The sequence below is a fragment of the Ylistrum balloti genome, unplaced genomic scaffold, assembly GCF_031769215.1.
Source record: "Ylistrum balloti isolate Yb309-2 unplaced genomic scaffold, AGI_CSIRO_Ybal_v1 Utg369760, whole genome shotgun sequence".
In the NCBI taxonomy this organism is placed as follows: domain Eukaryota; kingdom Metazoa; phylum Mollusca; class Bivalvia; order Pectinida; family Pectinidae; genus Ylistrum; species Ylistrum balloti.
Genome location: NW_026781959.1, coordinates 961,065 through 984,537, shown reverse-complemented (window position 1 = coordinate 984,537; position 23,473 = coordinate 961,065). Strand labels below are relative to the sequence as shown.

General features: G+C 32.9%; 1 protein-coding gene across 1 annotated transcript; it reads left to right on the top strand.

Annotated features, from left to right (window-relative positions):
• The first annotated feature begins 255 nt into the window (after positions 1 to 255).
• LOC132543642 (uncharacterized) lies at positions 256 to 23,473 on the top strand. Its single transcript, XM_060207158.1, has 35 exons — positions 256 to 312; positions 1,317 to 1,386; positions 2,066 to 2,692; positions 3,157 to 3,186; positions 3,357 to 3,446; positions 3,741 to 3,881; positions 4,261 to 4,395; positions 6,192 to 6,320; positions 6,652 to 6,771; positions 8,114 to 8,239; positions 8,403 to 8,510; positions 8,846 to 8,977; positions 9,130 to 9,237; positions 9,830 to 9,952; positions 10,291 to 10,398; positions 11,223 to 11,348; positions 13,232 to 13,339; positions 14,041 to 14,160; positions 14,623 to 14,736; positions 15,070 to 15,201; positions 15,576 to 15,677; positions 16,176 to 16,301; positions 17,104 to 17,226; positions 17,526 to 17,651; positions 18,363 to 18,476; positions 18,745 to 18,876; positions 19,744 to 19,854; positions 20,175 to 20,300; positions 20,693 to 20,800; positions 20,931 to 21,056; positions 21,479 to 21,586; positions 21,746 to 21,859; positions 22,304 to 22,429; positions 22,775 to 22,885; positions 23,343 to 23,473. Exons 1-35 carry the CDS (start codon positions 256 to 258, stop codon positions 23,471 to 23,473), a joined length of 4,488 nt encoding a protein of 1,495 aa, XP_060063141.1.

The following is a 23,473-nucleotide window of genomic DNA, read 5'->3' as shown; positions in this document are numbered from 1 at the left end:
GGTCAGGAAACTAGATTGCGTATTTTATTTCATTTATTTCAGAATGAGAGTTTAAATTAAAGTACATGGAGACAATGGTTACTACTTGCATCATATATTGTATAGATGCTGAAACATACAAGATAAAATTTATTTTGATCTCTGAAGTGGTGAAATTATTACTAAAATAGCAATCCTCTTTTGTTATCTAAATTTAATTTATGATGGAAATTGTATCAAATTAAATTAACTTTCAAACAATGATTAAGATTATCAATGAAGGCAGACAAAGAGCAGGGGACTAGAGAGGAACCGTTGAGAAGATCAGATCAGGTAAAACACAAAATTAACACCCCCAAAGTCCGTTCAAAGTGTAAAGGTCGTTTGCTTTCAAGATATTGAAATGACCCAAAGTGTTCTTATTAATGTGTTTGAACTCTTTCGTTGTTTTCCTACCGTTTCTTCTCATCTATTTTCTTCATCCTGAAAAAAAGTGGTAAACTCTGATTCATACGTGGATGCGACTACCAAAACATTATTAAGATTTATTGAAACATTGATTATAATGCGTCATTTCTGCTGACCATACTAATAAAATCGATAAACCACATCTGTTGGACATTATTCGATTTTTCACGTAAGAAAGGTTTATATATAAGTAAGACTATTTTCGGTTTAAAGTTGAACTATTGATTGTTGATCGCATATGGTAAGTACATTAAACAAACACATCTATTTTGTCTGGTAGTCATCCAGACGAACAATCAATGTGATATATTAGGTGATTCTCACTTGACGTAAAGTATGACAAAGATTGTTATATGCTGATGCAAACAACATGTCGCTTTCCATTGGATCGCATGTGTAGTATATAATGCATTTGGCAGACTAGATAAAATCAGTTTCTTCCACTTTAGAACTCGAAAGGTTGGGTAAGTGTAATTTTTTTTTATTTTGTATTGATCTTATTCTTAAATTCTTATCTTGGCTCTTATTCTAGTTTTATACTTAATCCATATCAAAACCATATATATATGCTTATGCTTCTAAAGTTTCCATAACCAAATGTCACTTGGTTTTTATTCCTTTATATGACTTAAATTGTTCTTTAATACTTAGTTTATAGCCCCTTGGCGAAATGTTTATTAATACGAAATAAGACAAAATCATGGGATACACAATCTCAGTTATAAAATATTTAACTTTTATCAAATACATTACTAAGACTTTTAAGGTCGGATTTCAATTTAATTGTCATGGATAATTAGGTTTAAAATATATTTCAAGATCATTTTTTTTTTTTTTTTTTTTGTAATTCTATTTTTCCTTTTTTGCAGGATCAAAATTTGGCAAACATGCAGTTGCCCCTCTTTTTGTTCCTGTCTTTGATATGGAACTGTGCAGCACGTTCGTATATTTCTTTTCTATTCTTATGCCATTACCCGATATTATCACTTGCATTTTGTCCAACGAGTTATTTTTTATGGCAATCAAACGAATACATAATTATGTTACACATGAAATGAAATTAGTGTTTTATTTTACAATTTAATTTGACTAAATCAAATTATATCTATATAATGAAAGTAATTCATATTTATCGTTGTAATCATACTTGTGTTTGTGTCTGCTTCTTGTATGCATACATTTTTGTTCGTATTTGATGTCTTTTGATATCGTTATTTAATTAAATACTAATGTATAATGACTTATAAATACTAATGCAAAACATTGTTTCAGTAATGTAACACGTTAAGCTATTGGAAGAAATTATAAATGTTTTGATAAGTGTTTTAAGTGAATGAAACGCCAATTTGAATTCGAAAGCTGTAGAAAGGACTCAGTGTTCCGTTGACTGTGAAATACCTAGTTCGTGTAAATATGATTAGGAGTTTTTCTCGTATATTTATGTCTCAAAAGATTCACTTGTATTAATATCAGCATTGCGTACTTCAAAGAACAGCGTCAACCATAACACTACATAACAAATGCATGAAAACTATATCTCTTCCATTTAGAATGCTATTTTCCAATAAGATACTATAGTAATTGACATATTTCACTTTTGCCATTTGTTGAATTGCAGAAAAGACTGTGGTTACAGAATATGAAGAATGTGGGGAAAGAGAAATAGATCTAGCGTTTCTCATAGACTCATCCGGAAGTATTGGATCATCAAATTTTAAGCTGATGCGTAAATTTTTAGTGGACTTCATTAATGAAAATGCAATAAACACCGGCTCTGTCAAGGTAGCACTGGTATCATTTTCCTCATATTCAAAGGTCGAGTTTCATTTTAATACTCACGACAGCACAGAAGCTGTCCAACGTGCGATCAAAAAGATGACCTACATGAGCAGAGCAACAAATATGACAGGAGGACTCAGTACCGTGCGAACAGACGTGTTCAATAAAGACAATGGCGATAGAAACGAGGTCGGTGATCTTGTCCTATTGTTTAGTGACGGACAACCAAATGTAGAAGCTGGTAAACGATTGAAGAAGGAACTGCAGTTGTGGAAAGGAGAAGGAACGAAGAAAATACCAATATTTGCCATGGGAATTGGAAAGGCTTATCAGAAAGAAGAAAATAAGCAGCTTTTACGATCAATTGCGACCAACGGTATGGTTGACAACGAAAATATCGGTTTTGTTGATTCATACGGAGCTATGGACAGTCTCAGGGCGGACATTTTCAAACAGATTTGTAGAGGTATTTTATCACGTGCTTTCTGTGAAAAATGCGATATTTACTTTAAACTAGTTTATGTTTTATTATCGTCGTTAAAGATTTTAGCAGCTTACATATTGTAAGTCTTTTGTTATATTATTTGCCATTCAAAAAACTATTCTATAGACATATCGGCAGTTTAGTGTGAGATATATTTCTGCAAGAGCCTAAAAGACCATTGTCTGAATGCATAATACAATCTGCGTGTTTATATTTTTGCAACTGTTGAAGTGTTTTATTTAGGATAGTTGCAAATTAAATAAAGATATTGTTAACTTTAATTACACTTAAAAATTCAAAATCATTAGTGTTTTCTTTACCCTAAAAAGTGTTTTATTAAAGCGATTTATTAACAATAGATGGAAAAAGATATTTCGGAACGGTTCAATTACAGCATTTGTCGTATATTTTATCAAATAAAAACATACCTTTAACTTTTCTTTCAGTAATCAAGAAGGTTTCAACAGTTAAAGATGGTAAGTACATATTTTTCGTTATAAGCTACAAAATCTTCTTTATTATATCAATAATAAACAAAAACTTAACCATGAACAGTCGACAAGCTTTCCTTTTCATTGATTTATCATACGTACTGATCCTACAGCTATAAGCCAGTAATAATATATCACGTTTATTCTTTGTATAGGTGATCCGTGTTACGAAGAAGGACAAGTGGTAAACTCAAGATGCAAACGATTCACTTGTCAAAATGGCCGTTGGTTCAAGGCGTGGAAAGGTGATTTGCTTTCTTCAATAAAGATTTTTCTTCAAGCAAATGTAGAATTAGGAAGAATAAATACTTGATAACATGATAATATATGGTAGTTGCATCCACGACAACTCTTTTTCTTACCTAAAATGAGATATTTGTGCTAATGAATCAATCCAACATTTGCATATGATTGAAATGAATTGTCATTAGGGGATTGAAGACTCATAATATGCGTATGAAGCACTCCACTTTTTGATGTTCAATTTGTGTATAATTATTTCTAATATTCTAAGATAGATACATATTTCCTTTTGATAGGATGTATATTTAACGGCTGTATGGACTGGGATGAAGAGAAAATGGATGGGTGTAATAGGTACAAATGTTTGAGAAAAAGTGAATGTCTTGATGATGATAGAAACTTCTGCCTCGGATTTAACGTCAAATTGCAAAATGTCGGTAAGTACAGAACATGATATCACAATATATAGGTATTTTTAAAAAGCCGGATAAATATGGTTCAGAATTTAATAAATAAAGGAAAATCTTCCCTCTGTTCCATGCATTATATATTCGTTTTGTCTACCATATTCATTTATTGAATACGCGTTGCAAGTAGAAAGCAGTTACAGGTATTCAATTTGAGTGTTTATGTATGTTAATACACTATTGATAACATTTTTCTGACCATCAATAAAACTAACTCATAAGAAAATGAAGACTGGTTTTATTAATACATGATTATTCTTATTATTATATGTTGTCTATATGCACATTTTGTCCAGGATATTTCACATTGGTATATTATTATTGAAACGTATGACGTTGTGTTCTTCAGGTTGTCGAGTAAAAGGAAAATGTATCGAGGAAAATTCCATCTGGAAGGATGATTCGACTTGTGAAGCGTACCAATGTAAACGAGGACAAGATAAGGATGGCAAGGCTGTGGGTGAAGTGGAAATGACAGACGCAGGTAAATATCAACAACATTGAGTCGAATGTTTAAATACATCGAAAATGACCAGCCTCAATATAATTGTGACAAGAGCATTTTTAGGGTCTACATCGGCGCTCTCTTACTTACCAAATCGTGGTCACCGGCGTAATGATACTTGCTGACTGACAAAGGTGTTGGTTTCCAGCAATGCTTATATCCTATAGGAGTCGGCCTGAAGATGGTTCACCCTTCCAGACCTCTCACCGATACATTGCTTTGTATCATCAAAGTTGGTTCTCTAGGCTTTACATTTAATCCTAATTAATCGATGATGAACTTACTAATTATGTAACTAAATTACTAAACTATAAACGCCGATTGTCACAAAACAAAACAAAAATAATTCTGACAAAATAGGAAAGTTTTAACCATAAAGTAACTACCAAAATACCAAAATAGTATTACGCCGATATTACTTTTTTTTTTTTTTTTTAGGAAAAACGTCAATTTTTGTGAACAAATGGCATTGTGAATGTCCTCCATGTTAACAAGCATATAGATATCTTTATCTTTTACCCTTACGCTGCCCAAAGATCGAAACTTCGCCATTTGTGCAAAGTGTTAACATCTTGTTACACTCTTCAAACCTTCATTCACACATGTGGCATTCCATCTAAATAACAACCCCTTGCACGCATACAAGTAATGCCGATAGGTCATAGAATGATTATATCTTTAAATAATAATTAGGACATTAAATACAATATCTGTGACCGACAGTTACTATACTAATCTTCCAACAATATATTATATACCCAAATACCCCAATACAATCAATTGTTCTCTTACTTTCTACATTTTCTTCTTAGACGGAGACACATAATAACATAATACGGAACCGTTATCACAATAAATGGTAGATGTGTAGTTACGGGTTGTAAATTGTCGTTAGGAGAGACATTAAAACCAAGACTTCCGAAGCACAACTGGTTGTTTAATTTTTACAAAACAGATGGTAATAACTTAACTGGTGATCAAGAGATTGGTATGTGTGCTAAGTGTTTTAAGAATTATCAGAAAAAACCTCAATCTGCAGGGGAAACATTGGTATTGATGATGATACTTGGCGAAACACCAATTTGTTGGCTAGTCTTCCCACTCGAAATGCACACTATGCATGAAGAATTTCAATCAGAAGCCCGACCATATTGCCCAAACTCATCTTTCATCACAAACTGTGATATTCTTCGTCCTCACGTTTTTATTCTCATCATCTCATAGGAAAATATCTCAACACTAACTAAACTTCGACTTCTTGCTTTGAATAAATTATATCAAACATGCTATTATCAGCATGTTCATGTTTAATTTTCGTTTAAAAAATAAAGAAAAATATATATTGTGTTTTCATTTTTATATTCTTGCATATGTACATGGTTTGACTTAAATACCAGTTTTGTAAACGCACTTCTTAGGTAATTTAGAAACCCCACCTTTTTAAATTGATATTTTATAAGTTAATGTGACAGCAAGTTGATATATTTCATATGTGCATATTTCAGTGACTTTATTTTTTTAGCTTTAAGTTATTCTTCACCTTTGTAGACATTAAAAATGAAATTTGTAACGATGGTTTAATTTTGATATTTTGATCACAGAGGAAAGTAAACAGGAAGGAAATGATGTTGGTATCGCGAACGCGATGCGTTCTTAGAACTAAAAAACACTTTTTCCAATGTTATATTGTATCACTAGCTAGAATTTCTTTGGGAGGTTGTCAGTATTTCGCATCAAATTTGAATCCCCCTTAAAGTATGTTTTTATATTTTAAGGATGTATGGATCCGGACGGTGTATGTAGAGATATAGGATTTAAATACAGCAGCCACTGTATCGGCTTCAAGTGTGAACGAGTTGAAGAAAATTATCAATCAGTAGTGAAATTTGTCACGTTCGAAGCTGGTAAGTCTACTCATTTACATACATGCACTTATCTAAGTATGTAAATAGGCTTTAGCCCTGATAAGGCCATCACGAAATCTAACTCAAAATCCACTTTATATGGAAAGGTTTATGCTTATATCAAAGTTATTGATAATCAGTAAACATATATATTCTTTTCTTAATATAAAAGCACATACGTTTGAAAATAAAATGCTGGTCATGTCTATCAATCTTTATCCTCATGCATGGAAAATGAAGCAGACTGTAATTTTGATATACTTAGTTGAAACCTGAAATGGCTGTAGGATTGTAATATTGAAATACTTAGTTACAATTTGATATGAAACAGGCTGTAAAAACGATGGAAAGTGTGTCCCCCTTGGTGATGCGATTAAAGATGGCTGTAATGAGTTAGTATGCACATACGACGACTCCACACAGTTGTATGATTTCGTCATCGACTCTATACGTAAGTATTCAACTCCTTTTTAATTTCAAATTATTGAAATAATGACAATGATTCAAAATGCCAATGTCATTATTATGTCACAACAAACACTTCGTTATTCAGACACCATTTTGCTTTCTTATTAAACAAAATCACGTAATCCTTGTCATTGTAATGGGATGTATTTTAAACTACTATAAAATATGTAAGATTTATTGCAGTTGTGAGATCGCACAACGTTACACGATATTCGAGGTACGCACTATGTCTGCACGACAGGAAAACTGGACGCAGTATTATATATTGCACATCTGTGTGCATGGTGTCCGTTTCTATTTCATAGATGTGGGATTCTATCATGGTTGATATCAATTTATCAATGACTTATAAATAAACGTAAGATGGTGTTTATTTATCATCTAAACATACGAGAATACAATTAGGTATGATTCCTATCTAAGCTATTAATCTATAGGTTAGTTACATGAAGATCTATCACGCAGACTGAATAGCTCTATACACCTGTAAATAAGAATATATTGTTCACAAAGTGTCGCAGTCTTAGTGTTGGAGCAATAATTATAAATGTGAAATTTTATTTTTCGCCTCTTTTTGTTCGCCTTGAAGCATCAAAAATCTCAAATCTCAAATTTCCTTTCACATTTCACTGTCATTTTGCTATCAACTTTTACACAAATATATATATATATTCAGGAAAATTTTAAAGTGTTGTGTTTGTTGCATGTTAGACTTAGCCGGTACAGACCTACCATGTATCTACCCGTATGTTTGTAATTTGTGCTGCCTGAGGCACACCACTTACCACTCTATAAGGTTTGAAAATATACACTCCTCACTAGAAAGACTCAGATATGCAGGGTCCAGTGTGTATTTCGATTTTTATAATTACCGATCAATTTTTGATATGCTTGTGATCGTTATTTAATCATAACTAAACGAGTTTTCAATTCGTTATATAAGTCAACAATTTTTACCAAACCGCACAAAATGTTCGATCCTGTTTCACAGTTGTGCACTAGATACTGTATTGTACATGTGTGTGGACGATGCATGGACGGTGTAAATAGGTTTAAATAATTTTCAGTTTATTGAACTTTTGGTGAGTTTAGCTGGTACTTTCATTCAAATGTCAACAACCTCGTATAAAACATATATATATATCACAAATAAATGATTTTGCAAATGTAAATTGATTTTCAAGTTGTTCCCCCCGTGACATCAAAATGTAATCTTCACGATTATGACTTGTTCTGGTATCAAGAGATGACTTCACATAATTGTATTCCGTACGGCAGTATTGTAGGGTTTTGACTAATTAACACGATAATCGTGATATTTTCAGAATGCGACTTCGAAGACCAATGCTATGAGATAGATGCGGAATGGGAAAATAAGGATGAATGCACCAAGTTTAAATGCATTTACAATGAAAAAACAAAGAAAGCTGTTGTTCGTGAAAGAGTTGCAGGTATAATTTGTAACGATGTTTGTTTACCTGGCAGGTATTTCTGTTTCTGTTTCTGAAATTCAATAAAGCGATATGTAAACAAATCCTTTGATGTTAAATGCTTAATTCATCAGAAAATCCTGACAAGTTTTCAGAAAAACACATTTATTTCTTCGATCCTCAGGATGTCAAATGGACGGAGGATGTGTACCTAAAGGAGGGGCTGTCGGAAAAGCAAAATGTATTGAATACGAGTGTAATCGCAAAGGTGGCTTCGATTTGATAAGCGCAGGTATGAAAAACACAGCTTGCACATAGAAAGACAAAGCACTAGTGTGCGGAATACCTTGTTTTTATCCAATCATGACGAGCATAAACGGTTATTCTTAACATTGCTGTTACTTCTTTCAATCAAAAAATACCTTTTAGACCTTGATTTAAACAATAAAACGATATGTTCGATTAACAGCGATAAAAACGTGAACCGCCCTTGTTTTCGAAAAAGAAAATTATTTCGATCATATACGGCATTTCTGCTTCGAAAGTAACGACATTTAAATAAAGTTTATTATTTAGTTATTGATAATCCTCAATAAACTACCCATGTTTTATTATCAAATATGCCAGGATGTCCAGTTAAGGATGAGTGCAAGATGATAAACTCTACATGGCGCAAGGATGGGGTTTGCGCTCAATTTTACTGCAGGCAAGGAGAGTATGAGGACGGCTATATCACAACAATGAAGATTAAAGAACTCGGTACGTAATTAAAATATAATACTTAATCTTAAACTTGGTTATCTTCGAAGTTATGTTTTACATGTAACTCTTTGCAACTTGTTTAAAAGTTTATAACTACTGACGCGTATTTCTTATTGATTGTTATTCGTTTCATGTCTCTTCACTTACAGAATGCCGTGATTTCCAAGGAAATTGCATGAAAGAAGGTGAAACAATCGTAGATGATTGCCTCACTTACGAATGTGGATCTGACGGCAAATTAAAGAGAACAGAATCAGGTAAATAACAATAAATCACACGATACTGATGTCAGGGACTAGACTTGATGAAAATGAAAAGAAGATTGTCGACATTAAACCAAAACTGTGATTCAAACTTAAAATCAACGTAAAGAGATAATTATTTGCAAAAACATATTCATGTAGAAACGGTAAAATGAATAAAAACAGAATTCTGTAAAATTAGTGGTCGAACAAAGTAATACCACGTAATATATAAATGGTAGAATGGTGGTGACAAGGAACACTTATAATAATTAATCACATCGTGCCAAAACCAAAAAACATCCTTCAGAAATTAACCATTCCAGTATGTACGAAGGAGGGATGTAAAATATTGTAAACCTGTAATAGTGACGTTACAGTTTGTAAAAACATTTAATGTTTCAGTTTGACCATAACTAGGATACATACGATTGTTGCTTTTGTTTCATTACTGCCATATCAGAGACTTAGCTACCATTCCTCTTTTAAAGATGACACGAAGTGTTTATCGAATTGTTTTTCAACGCAAAAGCATTCGCTCTTCACGTTTGAATAAGAATGACGTAGTCAGAATATCTCATTCATTATCTTTATGTTGACATTGTAGCATGCAAGTACAATGGAGTGTGTTACAATATTGGCGATAAATGGGAAGACAGGGGCAAATGTAAAGAATTCACTTGCAAAGCTGACGACATAGAAGGAGCTGTATATTTCGGACTAACAAATGGTATGTTGAAGTACCATTTAAATGTGTTTTATAAACGCGATTGATGTATAGCAAATTTAACTAATCTTTCTTGTAGATATGTTTTGATCTTTCCCCTTAACCTCAGTTGTCTGTTATCAGTATTTTCATCACCGGCCAATTAGAATAGGAATTCTTCGTTAAGCTAATATCATAATGAATTTCCATTCTTGGTAAATCATTAATGTAAAGCCCGAGACACTCATATTTCAATATTATCGCTATCTATCCCGTACATAATAAGGAATCAACTCGATATGCCATTAGCTGTAAAAATTGGAGAGAATTTGCTCTAACAATACAATAATCAACATATACAGGATGCGTAGACTGCGATGGAGTATGCTACAAGCCTGGAGAGTTGCGTAGTGTGGACTTTAGCTGCGTCACAGAAATCTGCGGTGTTGATCATGTGTTACGAGCCAATTGTAAGTACAAGTGTAATATATTGATTTTAAAGTTGTTAAGTGACCTACAAGATACAATATATAAAATTCACATATGAAGAACACGTGAGTCAATATTTCAAACAATTGCTTGTTTTCAAACGTTCATCATGACGTTGTTATACTTTATAAGGGATAGAGGAACAACATTTAACCCCTAGAACGCCGGCAATTACCAAATCAACATTGATATATATTTATACTATATAAACCACAATTAAAGATATAAGTGTATGATGCTTATTTCTCTAACATGTGTTGCAGAGCTGATTTCGATTTCAGTTTCATTACGTTTTTTTCTATATTGTATACCTCAATGCCAATACTCCTCATTGGCCATTCTCCTGATGAAAGTGACAGCGAAATAAAAGAAACGTCACAGATAAATTTTCTTACTGGATGTGATATATGAACTACCATTTAAATGAAGCTTACAGTCTAATTTGGTTTTCATGATCTGTGTCGTACGGTACGCCATTTAAATCAAAGTTAATACATGGCTCCCTTAATATACAGCACACCTCGATAGAAGGCTAGTTGTGTGCCACAAAAGTCCATGTTGAGTCAGTTTGTTTAGTATCACTGGTTTATATATAACCCACCTGAAGTAATGTCCATAATCTGGAATAACATACACATATATAAAAGTATACATAAGAAATTTATTTTGAAACACGACATAAAAAACACCACTTTAAAAAAAAAAAATTCATAAGCCTCATTCAAGATGTAGATTCTGACAAAAAAAATGGTGACAATTGTTTTTAAAATTGAATATTTTTTGAAGAATGTATTTTTATTTAAAGTGTGTGAATACAAATCCACGTGCTACGAAATTGGTCAGGAATGGATAGATTATGACGACTGTCTGACGTTTTCCTGTATAGAAGACCCTATCACTGCTGCAGCTGTCATGGAAGAAGTCCCATACGGTGAGATTTAGTCTTAACGTTAATATGGAGACATGCTGGTGTAATAGTCGTGACATCAACTATCATGAAGAGACGGAAAAGAATTTCCGAATGATAGTAAACTGTAAAAAAAAAATCTGCTCGTGATTTTGTTTGAAAAGGTTGAAAACTGGCATGTTTTGTTTACTTCAGTATTGTCTGGTATAATATTTATGATATAGCTGGATAAAGAGAAAAAAATCCAAATGTTAGATAAATGTTTAAAATCCGCTTTTTGCTAAATATTATATGACAGACACTATATATTTCAGTTCTTAACGTACTTAACTAGTTCGTTATGTTTCAAGTATTAAGAGCTTCAATAGGTTTTTGAAAGCGAATCATAAGACATAAACATTATATAATGATGTACAAAAATGAAGAACCTGTTTTACTTAAAACTAGTAACGACCGTTATATGACTAAAACCAGCAATTTATGTTATGAAAGAATTTCAAAGTTGTGCCATAATCAATAAAATCTAGAAATCATAACAGGAGATAGCTTCAGAAAAAATGAACGTATATTACAGTTAGAGAAGCCAAAGTTAAACACAGTCACACGCATCTTTTAGATTTAAAAGTCGCCGACTTTAGATCAATCAATAACTCTCATGTTTAGTACTTAGGATCCATTTACTAAAGTACTTTATTAATGTGCCAACAAGCGGATAAGAAAATGTCTCAAAATATAAATCATTCAAATGGATTGCTTACTGCATTTATAGCAACATAACAAAATAATAATAATTCAAATCTCAAAGGCAATATATGACCTAAGGAGAGATCTACACTGGAACTCATGAAAACGTACCAGGAGAACGAGACCATGTGTCTCGGAAGAGTAAACGTTTTCTGCTTCATCGACGACATTTGGCTTTATGTAAATCTTGGTCAATCCAAGTTTGTAATTCCACGTCCCCAATCGAGAACAACAGATTAAACAAGCAAACTAACGAGCATAAAACACGTCCAGCTTCATATCGCACAAAGAAATAGAACATTTCTCGATGATAGCACTACGGCGATCGTAGAACTTCCTTAAAAGTTTCGTCAAGCTTCATCTCTTGAGGACTTGTTTTGACGACTTACAGGAAAATAGTGATAATAGGAACATATCTTATCATATCGAATTAATTGTGACATGTAAACACCATAGGTTGTGGCTGCAGAAAAGTTGGTATCCAGAAATGGAAAAATCACAGTATGGAAATTGATATCATCACGCTTAAGGCACAGCTTTGTTCAACGCTGTTGGAAAAGTTAAAGATAAACGGCTAATGAAACAAAGTCTTAAGTGTCAAATAAAATAAGAAAAACAATAGTAAATACTATGTGAAAATGGAAGAATTTCGTATTTCAAACAAAGTATCGTCAAAATTGAAGGAATGGATTAGTGTGTAGAGAAATATCTTAACGATTTTTTTTCAATTTTGAATTTATTCGAGGTCTATTAAGATAGTAAATGCATTGTTATGTTTAATAAAGATATAATTGTCACGATGTATGATACATAGTCAACATTTATTTATCATTATTTATTTATCTATTTTCATTATAAACAGTATACTTACGCAAGGGGTGCATCGGCAGTAGGGTATATATATAGTTATAGATATGTCTTACATTCTAATCTACGACCATGAATGCTTAGTACGATGTTAAAACCGGTTCCAGGTCATCATTGTCTTATTTTAGTTTTAGGAAAACACAAAGTCGCAAAAATGTTGAAGGTACATTTCTAATTAAACGTTTCAATTGTTTCATTTGCATAATTATTCTTTACGGATGTGCACTTGAAAATTGTTTGCAGTAATTTTTTGAGGAGGGAAACTTTAATTAATGAATACATTTCTGTTTGTATAGGGTGTTTGTATGAAAAGAAATGTTACGCTCCAGGAGAACAAATCAAGAAGGGCTGTGAGACGTTCCAATGTATGTCTGATGGAAAAGGCTTCAACTCTATAGCCGAAGGTTAGCTTTGTTACTTCCCTAAAAACAACAAAAAATATATAGATGCGAAAGCATTGTACTATTTAACTTTTCATAAACTAATGACGGAAAATAATATTTGATATCCTATTATGCAACTTTTGTCAACTGTTCATGAAAACTGCCAAGCTGTTATCATCGTTACGTCATCGATTTCGACATTTATCTCAATTTAAACTTTGCATAATTACTTTAATTAGTAACGTTTCAGAGAAAAACATCAACGATGAATAGTGCATGTTAGCTTTATACCACTAGTATCTTAGTAAACATATTAACTAATATTGTGTTGAAGTAATTACTGTTAATTACTCGATAACGACCACTATCATTAATATGTCATAAGTGAGACTTGATTTACTTTGCGCAATGACTTAGATCGCGTTTTGTTACAAAATAGTACAAATTCTTAGAAATTGTGTCATTATGGTACAGACATTGTTTTTCTTCTTCTCAGATAAGGTCAATGATATGTATTATTTCATTGCCATACAATGCTAACTAAATGTGTAAAGGGAAGCAAATCTTGGTATTACATAGCGATACTTTAAGTTATATTTTCATCAATCGGTACATGGCATTTCAACTTCGTTACGAGTATCATGTAAAATGTAAACAGTACACTTTTACATTCCTTGAATCTTCTATATGAACGGTTGATTGATTGCATTGTATAATTGTAGAGTGTCCATGGAAAGATGGATGCAAAGCTGTTGGTTCAAAATGGTTCAGTAAAGATGAGTGTGTCCAATATGAATGTGTTGAAAAAGAAGAAGGAGTGTCAGTTGAGGAAATTATTCACGGTAAAAGATATTATGACTATGTTATCAAAGTGATACCGAAATAATATTTCATGTTTATATGATTTTAATGAATTCAATTGAGAAAATGTCAAAAACTATTACTCAAGTCGGTTGTGGAAACAAATAGATTTTAACAGCTTCCATAATCATTATTTTACTGCTAACATTCCATATTAATAGATATATAAACAAATTAGGAATTCTATCTTTATTAGTTTATTGGTTATGTAAGACTGAAATTTTCCGTTGATAAGCTGAGAATAGGTAAAAGCTATTGGTTGCATCATTCTCTGAACATCCCAAATTGTTAGTGACCTATAGAGACCAACCTCGGCAAGAAATAATTCGTGTTACCTAGTTTCATAGAATTAATATGGTGATTAGAACATTGTTTCAAAAAATCTTCTAAATAATGATTTTCAATTTTTGTAACAATTGTAAATAACATTTTCTCTATAAAAGGTTGTGAAGATGCATACAGGGAGAAGTGTTGGAGAAGTGGTGCTGAAGTAGCTGATGTCAATGGTTGTATCAAGTTTGAATGTGTTGACGGCAAGATGAAGCCTTTATCAGTTGGTATGTTCTACTGTTAAAACATTTAACCGGAGAAAGATTTCGAAATATATGTCTTGGACTTTAATTGAATTTTTCTTATCCATATATGAATAATTCAATCTTGTTTTTAGAAGTAATTCATTAATTAGTTAATTAACTTAAACGTTTAACAACCTAATATCAAATGCTTTAAAATTCAAAGAAAAAACGACATAATCTGAATATCCCTTTAAATTGTTGGAAGCATGACATGATGCAAGTATCTATTAATACCAACTTAAGGGATCAAATCCTATATAAAATATGACGTCATTACGAATTTGAAATAGAAAATGATCATGGTTTGTTGTAAAGGTTGTCCCCATGATGGCAAGTGTATGAATGTAAGTGAGGTGATTAAGGACGAGAAGGCCTGTATACGTTATGAATGTGTTGTGGAGGATGAAGGAGCCGGCTTCATTAAAACAGTGAAGAAGGAAAGACCTGGTGAGTTATAAACAGAGAACTAGATATCTATCACCCATTACTGTCCACTTTTGTCATATATTTTGATAGGAATGTAAAACAGAAATTTCTACTTATTAATTACTTTAGGTTAACATTAAGGTGTGGGATTTATGCAAAACAATGTATACTCTACACAAGCTGTGGGGTGACGTTAGAGTAAATTAAGTAAAAGAACTTTAATAGGCATGGAGAGAAATAAGACACGAGACGCATTTGGATTTTTAATATTTTATAAGCGGGAAAAAGGTGATGTGTACTTAATCATCTTAAAAGCTATATTCAGTTTCTTATATACAATATGTGATTTGTATTCGCCCGTGTCTTTCAGCATGCATGTCAATTGTATTTCATAGGTTGTCTCGACCACGAAACCTGCTACTGGCGCGGTCAGGAGAAAACAGAGGCTTGTGTGACATATAAGTGTTTTAAAAATGGTTTCCGAATCGTGGAGGCAGGTAAGGTAGATAAGGAAATAGCATATTGCGTTCAGATTCATGTCTGATATGATGGAAAATATTTATGTCTTTCCATATCCATGCTGAGTTCCATATTTCCGTCACTCCGACGCTGTTGTACCACAATCAAATATGCCTTGTTTGAAAATTGTCCCCATTATCCCAAGCTTTCATTGTACAGTTTCTTATAATATGAAGTTCTTCGTTTCTCGTGTAGTTGTCATAAATGGTCATTGATGCAATGATAACTTTCGTCAACATCATTTAATGACAATTATCGTTTGAATATCCCATGTATTACTCTTATGCTTCATGTTTATAAGCAAAACATTGACTTTCTTTTGAATTTTGTGGCATTCTTGAGGCGAATATCGATTGTTTATATCAAACGAAGCCGATATGGATATATATTTTACCTAAATTATCTTCTGCTGTTTTCCGGAGAATGTCATTCTTCAATAGGAGTTATGTTGATAAGTTTCGTTTATGTGTTTGAAGGATGTGAATTCCGAGGTAGTTGCAAGTACCTTAATTCCAAGTGGGAACATGACAAAAAATGTTTGACCTTTTCCTGCATCAAGAAAGATGACGCTGAAATTCCAAAAGTGAGAAGGTTTCTTTGGGGTAAGTTACAATTTCATATGTAATTCTGTTATTGTTAGAGCAAATACGAAACGAAATAAAAATTATTATCCGATCCTATATACTTGCTAAACCATCAGAGATCTTAACTTTATTGGATCTTCTTGTGAGCAACAAGGAAACGTCAACATGTCAGCATAACCATGACCGAACTCAAGTTTTAGAAAAGTATGGCAGAATATGAACAAAGGAAATTCTTGAAAAAGTACAAGGTGAATAAAACATGGCTGTTAAGAAGAGTCAAAGAGATCACGACGATAACCATAAAACTTCTCCATAATTTTCATTAACCTGTGTCTCTAGAAACCCTGTGTTATGAGTTTTGCACAAAAATATTTATTTTTTAAACATGCCCTTCAGACCAATTTATGGATGATACTCTGTCCAGGTCGCTTCTTGGTTTGATGACAATTTCAAATGAGATCGTCTTAATGTTATTCAAACAATATTTGCAAATATGGTTTTGTTGAATGTCTTTCAACAAATTTTATATAGAGTCTTACTTCTGTATCCATGTCTGGAAATTTAGAAAACAAGTGAGTTACTGCCCCTGCTTATTAATAATCGAAGATAAGTATAAAGGCAAACACTTGAATACGTATTTAAAACTGTTGACAAAGAAACAATTGTGTTCCCAAACCAGAAGAAAAAAGACGTGAATGAGCACGAAGAACACAGGAATCGTACGTATTGTGCTAGATGTTATTACCTACAGTTATACAAAAACGAACGTAAATTATTTTTATAAGAGCATCTTTAATGTGAATAACCTTGTATGTTTTAGGCTGCAAAGATGAGCAAGGTAGATGCCACAAATTCGGAAAGCAGCAAAAAATTAACGATTGTGTGACTTACGAATGCGAAAGAAGGAAAGGATATGGTGCTAAGTTCTTTCCGAAAGAAGTTGGTAAATATCACTTATTCTTTTTTTAATGTTCAGTATGGAACATGGCAGCAAATTTCATCGAATTATGGTGCAAGTCTCAAGATAATGCCTTAGATGAACAGCATTTTATCTCTATTTCGGCTGTAGTTTCACCTTGCCTGAGGGCTAGGAGGTTTCAACCAGAAGTATCTCTCACAAAACCGCAAAATGATGAAGTGTTTGATTATATCAAATCATTTCAAAATTGTTAAGAATAATACAAGTATTACGTGAAAAAATTAAATCCTGCATATAATAATATTGGTGACTTCATTCTATAGGTTGTCAATTCCGCAAAAAGTGCAAAGCTGTAAATGATGTATGGGTTAACAAGAATAAGTGCGTCAAGCAGACATGCTTGTTCTCCGAGGGATCAGATCTTCCGGAAATCCAGAGTTCACCTTACGGTAAATTGTCTTACTACTAAACTGTATATCTGTATTGTTCATATATTTTGTCATCTTAGAACTCCGAATCAGTAAATCGCATGCTTATTTTTACATATTTTCCCATGATAAATACAATTATTTCTTTTATTTGGGGTGATTTTTTTCTTTTGTAAAAGATTGAAGAATTGGCTAGTTTAACATCATTTGTTTTTTACACATTTCAAGTGAACTGTGAACGCTTTGTAAAAATACCCCCCAAGAAACAAAGATGAATAAGTGCACATGCAATCCAGAGTGACATGGGCGTCTGTAACTTTAGACATATACTTCTAATTTTGGATTAGGCGTCAGTCGACGCTGAATCTGAATTTATAGAGAATTTACTACCGACATGTACAATATGTTTATCACCTATCTTTAATTCTTTCCCGGAATCCTCGCAGAGCAACACATTTGATATCATTCAACGTTTCAAATTATTTACAAGTCGACACTTTGAAAGGAAAGGAGGAAGAAATAAATAATATCACATATGGTGTAGAAATATTGATCTCTTTTCCACCGCCTCAGGTTTTTTTCTCTGAGGAGGTACTTCTGCCTATTAGCTTTTAATAGTTGATCTATAACTCAAACGTTCGCCGTATTTTAAAAGTAAACGACACCTCTACATGCAAGAAAATGCCATTCATTAATTCTGACCATAAATCATTGTTCTGCTCCATTCTACAGGTTGTAGAACTGGCGGACAGTGCTACGCATTCGGTGAGCGAATTACTGACGATGAAAATCAGTGTGTCACATATGAATGTACCAAATACGAAATATTTTCACCTGTCGAAACCGGTAAGAGACCGACAAGAATTTGTTTTTTCATATTTTTCATCTGTTCAATGCTTTGTAGCTGTATTATCTAATTTGTTCTTGATAAAAGTAAAGACATAAATATTGTGTCTGGTTTGTTAATTTCTAATGAAAAAAAAAATCAAATTTGTGGGTTGTTTTGTAACATACCGTAAATGATAAGTTGTTATATTATGTTCTGGTTATTAATGAAATATTTATTTATGAATAATGAAAGGTTCATCATAATCACAACGCGTTTTTATCACAGGGTGCATGTACCAAGGTAAATGTAAACGAGACCGTTCCAGGTGGATCGATAGGTCATCGTGCATCCGTTACAGGTGTAAATCAGAATCCGTCAGTCCATCACAGGTCATCATGCACACGTATGAAGAAAAAGGTATTGTATACTAATCATTGTTTTTTTAATTGAAAAACTGTTGTAGTTAATGCCCTTTAACATTGATTCGAATTTATCTATTTTACGTAAGCATGTATTGACGACGTTCAACATATTCGTCACTGTTACAGGTCATGTTTTCAATTCTGTATCTTTGGAACAATTCCTCGAGCTTGCTGACAGTAGACTCGCATACATCCTGTAATTCATTTTAAAAGTGACACAGCTCAAAGTAACCATAAGTACTTTTCTCTTAAATCATCCTATATTTGAAAGTTTCAAAACTTATCGAACACTGGAGCTAGTACATCTCCCGTATTAGATTATTCCTTTTCTCTGTTCCAATTTTGATTTCCTCATTCGCCTCCAAAGTTTCAATATGTATGCCCTTAGTAACAACTGACAAGTCCGAGAAGGACGAAACAACTATATAATGCAGTTAATTGTCTATTTAAATTTTTTCATGTCTTATGTTAGATTTGAATTGAAAATAATATGTGCTTGTTTGTTCTTTTACGGTCCTTTGAAATGAAAAATCGACAGTACCATTGCTTTTGTTTTCTTATACAAATGAAAAATGAAATTGTGTTGTAGTATTGCATTTGTTATATGACATAGCACAAAGCAATATATATTCATACATAGAATACATTTTATATCGTTTAGATATTCATTATTGGTTTGTAAGTTATTTAGATAAGAAATCGTTTTATATTGGTTTCAGAGTCATTACCAAATATTAATTTGTTGTGAATGCTCAAGGTTGTTTTCATATTTGTCCTTTTACGAAACTTAATCGATCTGCACAATTGTGATTCCATCAGAACTTTCGACTCTTTAATAAAAAAAATAATTTGTCCTTTTCAGGTTGTAAGGACTTCGATGGTAACTGTATGCGTCCTGGAGAGACAACTGTTAAGGACTGTACAACGTACCAATGTAATCCAAACCGGGAGACACTCGTCATTGTTAAAGAAGGTTGGGCTAAGTTTATCGATGTTGAAATACAGTTTGCAAATTGTCATTAGTTATCTGCAACGGATTCCTGATCTTGTTTCATATCGGAGTCAATTTCTTGATTCTACATTCATAAGGATTTCGGCTTTAAACCTTATCATTGTTTTACCATGTGCAGTTTGACATTGGTATAAAATATTATTTCTTTTCCGGTGGTTTGCTATATCAAGAAGAAACTTTCTTTACATACTTGATAGTGTTGATATTAATTTTAAAAAACTGTTAATTAATGTGGAACACATTTCTATTTTGTTATAGCATACTTAATTAACAATTTACAGATTGTCAAGATGGTGACCAATGCAGACCCCTCAATTCTACATGGTTTGATCCAGAATCGTGCACTGATTTCAGATGTATATACTCGCCTGTATTGAATGATATCATTATTGATGCCAAAACAACAGGTAAACCATGTTTAAGTAATTAATGGTTTGAGGGATTGTTGCACGGAAGGGACATCAATATAGCTTATAGAAATAACTTGATATAATGTAAAAGGATTAGGTTTGATCAGGTTAATATTTTGACGAACAGCCCGAAGATTTTATTTTACAAAAGGCATGAAACGGACTGTGAATTTTATCTATCAGTTTTGCCTTCATGTTTTACATCATTATATCATCCATGAAAATGATAGATATCACAATCTCTCTATACAGGCCTCAATCAAACACTCATAGAAAGATGTTGAAATAAGCTTTAAACCGCGTTGTACTGATATTGTCTTGCACGTATAACACTCTTTAAGGTTACAAGTATGCTAATCATTTGTAAATGACATGCTTTCCTTTGTTAGGCTGTAAAAATGATGATGGGCGATGTTTCCAGAAAGGAGAAAAGAAGGAAGAAGAATGCAACAAATTTCTATGTAACAAAAACTCAAATTTTAAGCCCGTCGAAGTAGGTGAGTATTATAGTAACCACACGCATTACATACTGCATGCAATGTAATCTGTCAATGCTGTAGACGCTTCAGATTGCGTGTCGTATCTGAGAAGGTATCAGAAATTACCAACTATGTATAACATTTCCAGGTTGCAAGTGGAGAAACAAATGCTACAAGATCGGCGAGTCGTGGCAGAAGAACTGTGTGGTGTATACATGCGAGCTCGTATCGAAAGGAATCAACTTCGTGGAAACACATGTGAATGCTTCTCATGGTAGATTTTATTTTTAGTTTGAGGCTGAAATTCGTTTACCGTATTCATAGCCAATTGTTTCGTATATACAATTTCATAACACACAGAATATTTGTCACAAATATCCCGCTTTGTTCGCCATAATGATCACACCCACATTGCAATATTATAAGAATACATAGAAAGCATTTCTCTGCTGAATTTTCCACCAGATATTCTTAATCTGCTGAGGAAAATCATAAAGTTTGGATGAAATTGTTGTGTTTTCTAAGAATGCATATCGATAATTCAATGCTATCGTCTCTATAGAAGATTAAATGCACCTAATGCATAGATTACATTGTTTCCTTAAATGTGAATCATTTTGACAGAATTTGGGGTTTTAGTACCATGCCACATAAAAACATTCATTTTGTAAAGTTACGATTACTCTTACCATTTAGGCTGTCTATGTGACGGAGGTGGTTGTTACAGACCTGGTGATAAGCGTACCGACGGATGCCTTGAGTATGTCTGTCAGGAGGGTGGAGAGTTCGAGATTTCGAACTTCGGTAAGTAAAAGGCACTGTGTGACAATGTTGATTGTTTGGTGGTTGTTTTGAAAATTTGAATGAGTGTTTTTTAGATGTTGATTTATTCAATGATTATTTTTATTTTATATCTATAAACTTTCATTTGATTTTAATGGTGATATTTATCTACGTTTTCAGCTTGTACAACCGACGAAGGGTGTTTGAAACCAGGGGACTTCTACATGGATAAGAAAGAATGTGTGGAATACACCTGTAGCAGGAAGACCAGATCTCTTGAACCAGTGAACCGAAGTAAGTTTATCAAAAAGAATATAACTTTTGATAAGAGCATGAAAGCCACATTCCAAATTATAGTTTAACATCGAAAAAAATGCATTTGTATTTCAGTAATAGTTCACAATGTTATAAGTTCATAATTATGTCTAATAGCAAATGAAGTCACTTAGTTTTGATGCTATACGTCTCATCCATATTGTACCATTGAAGCAAATAAATGCAATGCTGGTTCGTATTGTTTGAAGTGTGTATGCCCCTGTACTGCATGCGTTTTTCTATCATTCTTTGTCCTACATGTCCATTGCGACGAATATGAATTATACTGACCGTCCAATGATACCTATGATATCGTTACTACATTGCGCACGTGTTCGAGGTGAGTACTCTACTGACTATGATGCTTTGTCATTTGTAATCGATTTTTGATGTCAGGTTACCCAATATCTTTATAATTCTCAGGCTGCAAGTGGAAAGGTGAATGCAAAGAGATAGATGCTAAGTGGTTTGATAAAGATCAGTGTCAAGGATATAGATGTGTCTACAGCCCAGCAGACAACGATGTCAAAATTGTAGAAAGAGTAGCAGGTATTATTACTGAGTCATATATTTCATCTGTACACGTATTTGCGATTCATGTCTGATGGTGGTCTGGAAGGTTTCTCTCTTTTTGGAATTCATTATTTTTATTGAAGCTCTCTTACATGTATTACATGGTTTGAGTTAAGGTGACTGAAAAGCACGTGTACACGTTCGTGATGCAAATATATAACGTATTGATATGTAAGACAATATCAGCGCTGAAGGAACGATTGACATATAGCGAGAACATCTATCAAAATACATTACTTAAAATTAACGCTGTACTCATTATAAATGATTCTATCCATTTTTGTGATTGTATGTTAATGATGTATAATGTTTTCGTGTAAGGTTGTCGAGATGACGAAGGTCAATGTAAAAGAGCGGGGACGGAACTTGCAACAACCAACGAATGTGTCAAGTTTAAGTGCCGAGGTGGAGAATTCATACCGATAAAAGTTGGTATGTGAATATTATGATGATAAATGTAACAATTCGTCATTAGATCGTATTACATTGATTCCCGACACATCGTAGACGTTTAATGTTCCATCTCATTCATTTTGATTTAATGTGGCTTTGTTGACACGTCTTCATAGCAACCTACGTTTATGTAAAATTGGCGTTGAAAAAGATTTGCAATACTTAATAACATTTAAATTTCATATCCTCTACTTATAATTGCTGCATAAACACTAAAATACATTATTTTTGTAATTCAAAACATGAAGTAAGCTGCATTAAATAATTAAAAATGTAAATACAGATGATATTGGTATCAACAATTAGGTTATTATGTAAAATCAAATTTATTTGAATTTTTTTTAACATACGATTATGAATCAAAATTTATAGGTGTTCTTTCGAGAGCCGATTTTCAAATTATTATATTGGATATTGTCGCTTTTTAAAAAATTAGGTTGTGAATGGGAAGGAAAATGTGCCCCTCAAGGTTCATCGTGGCTAGAAGATTGCGTTCAATATAGCTGTCAGATAGAAGAACAAGGACCAACATATATAGAAACAACGGTAGTAGCACACCATGGTTAG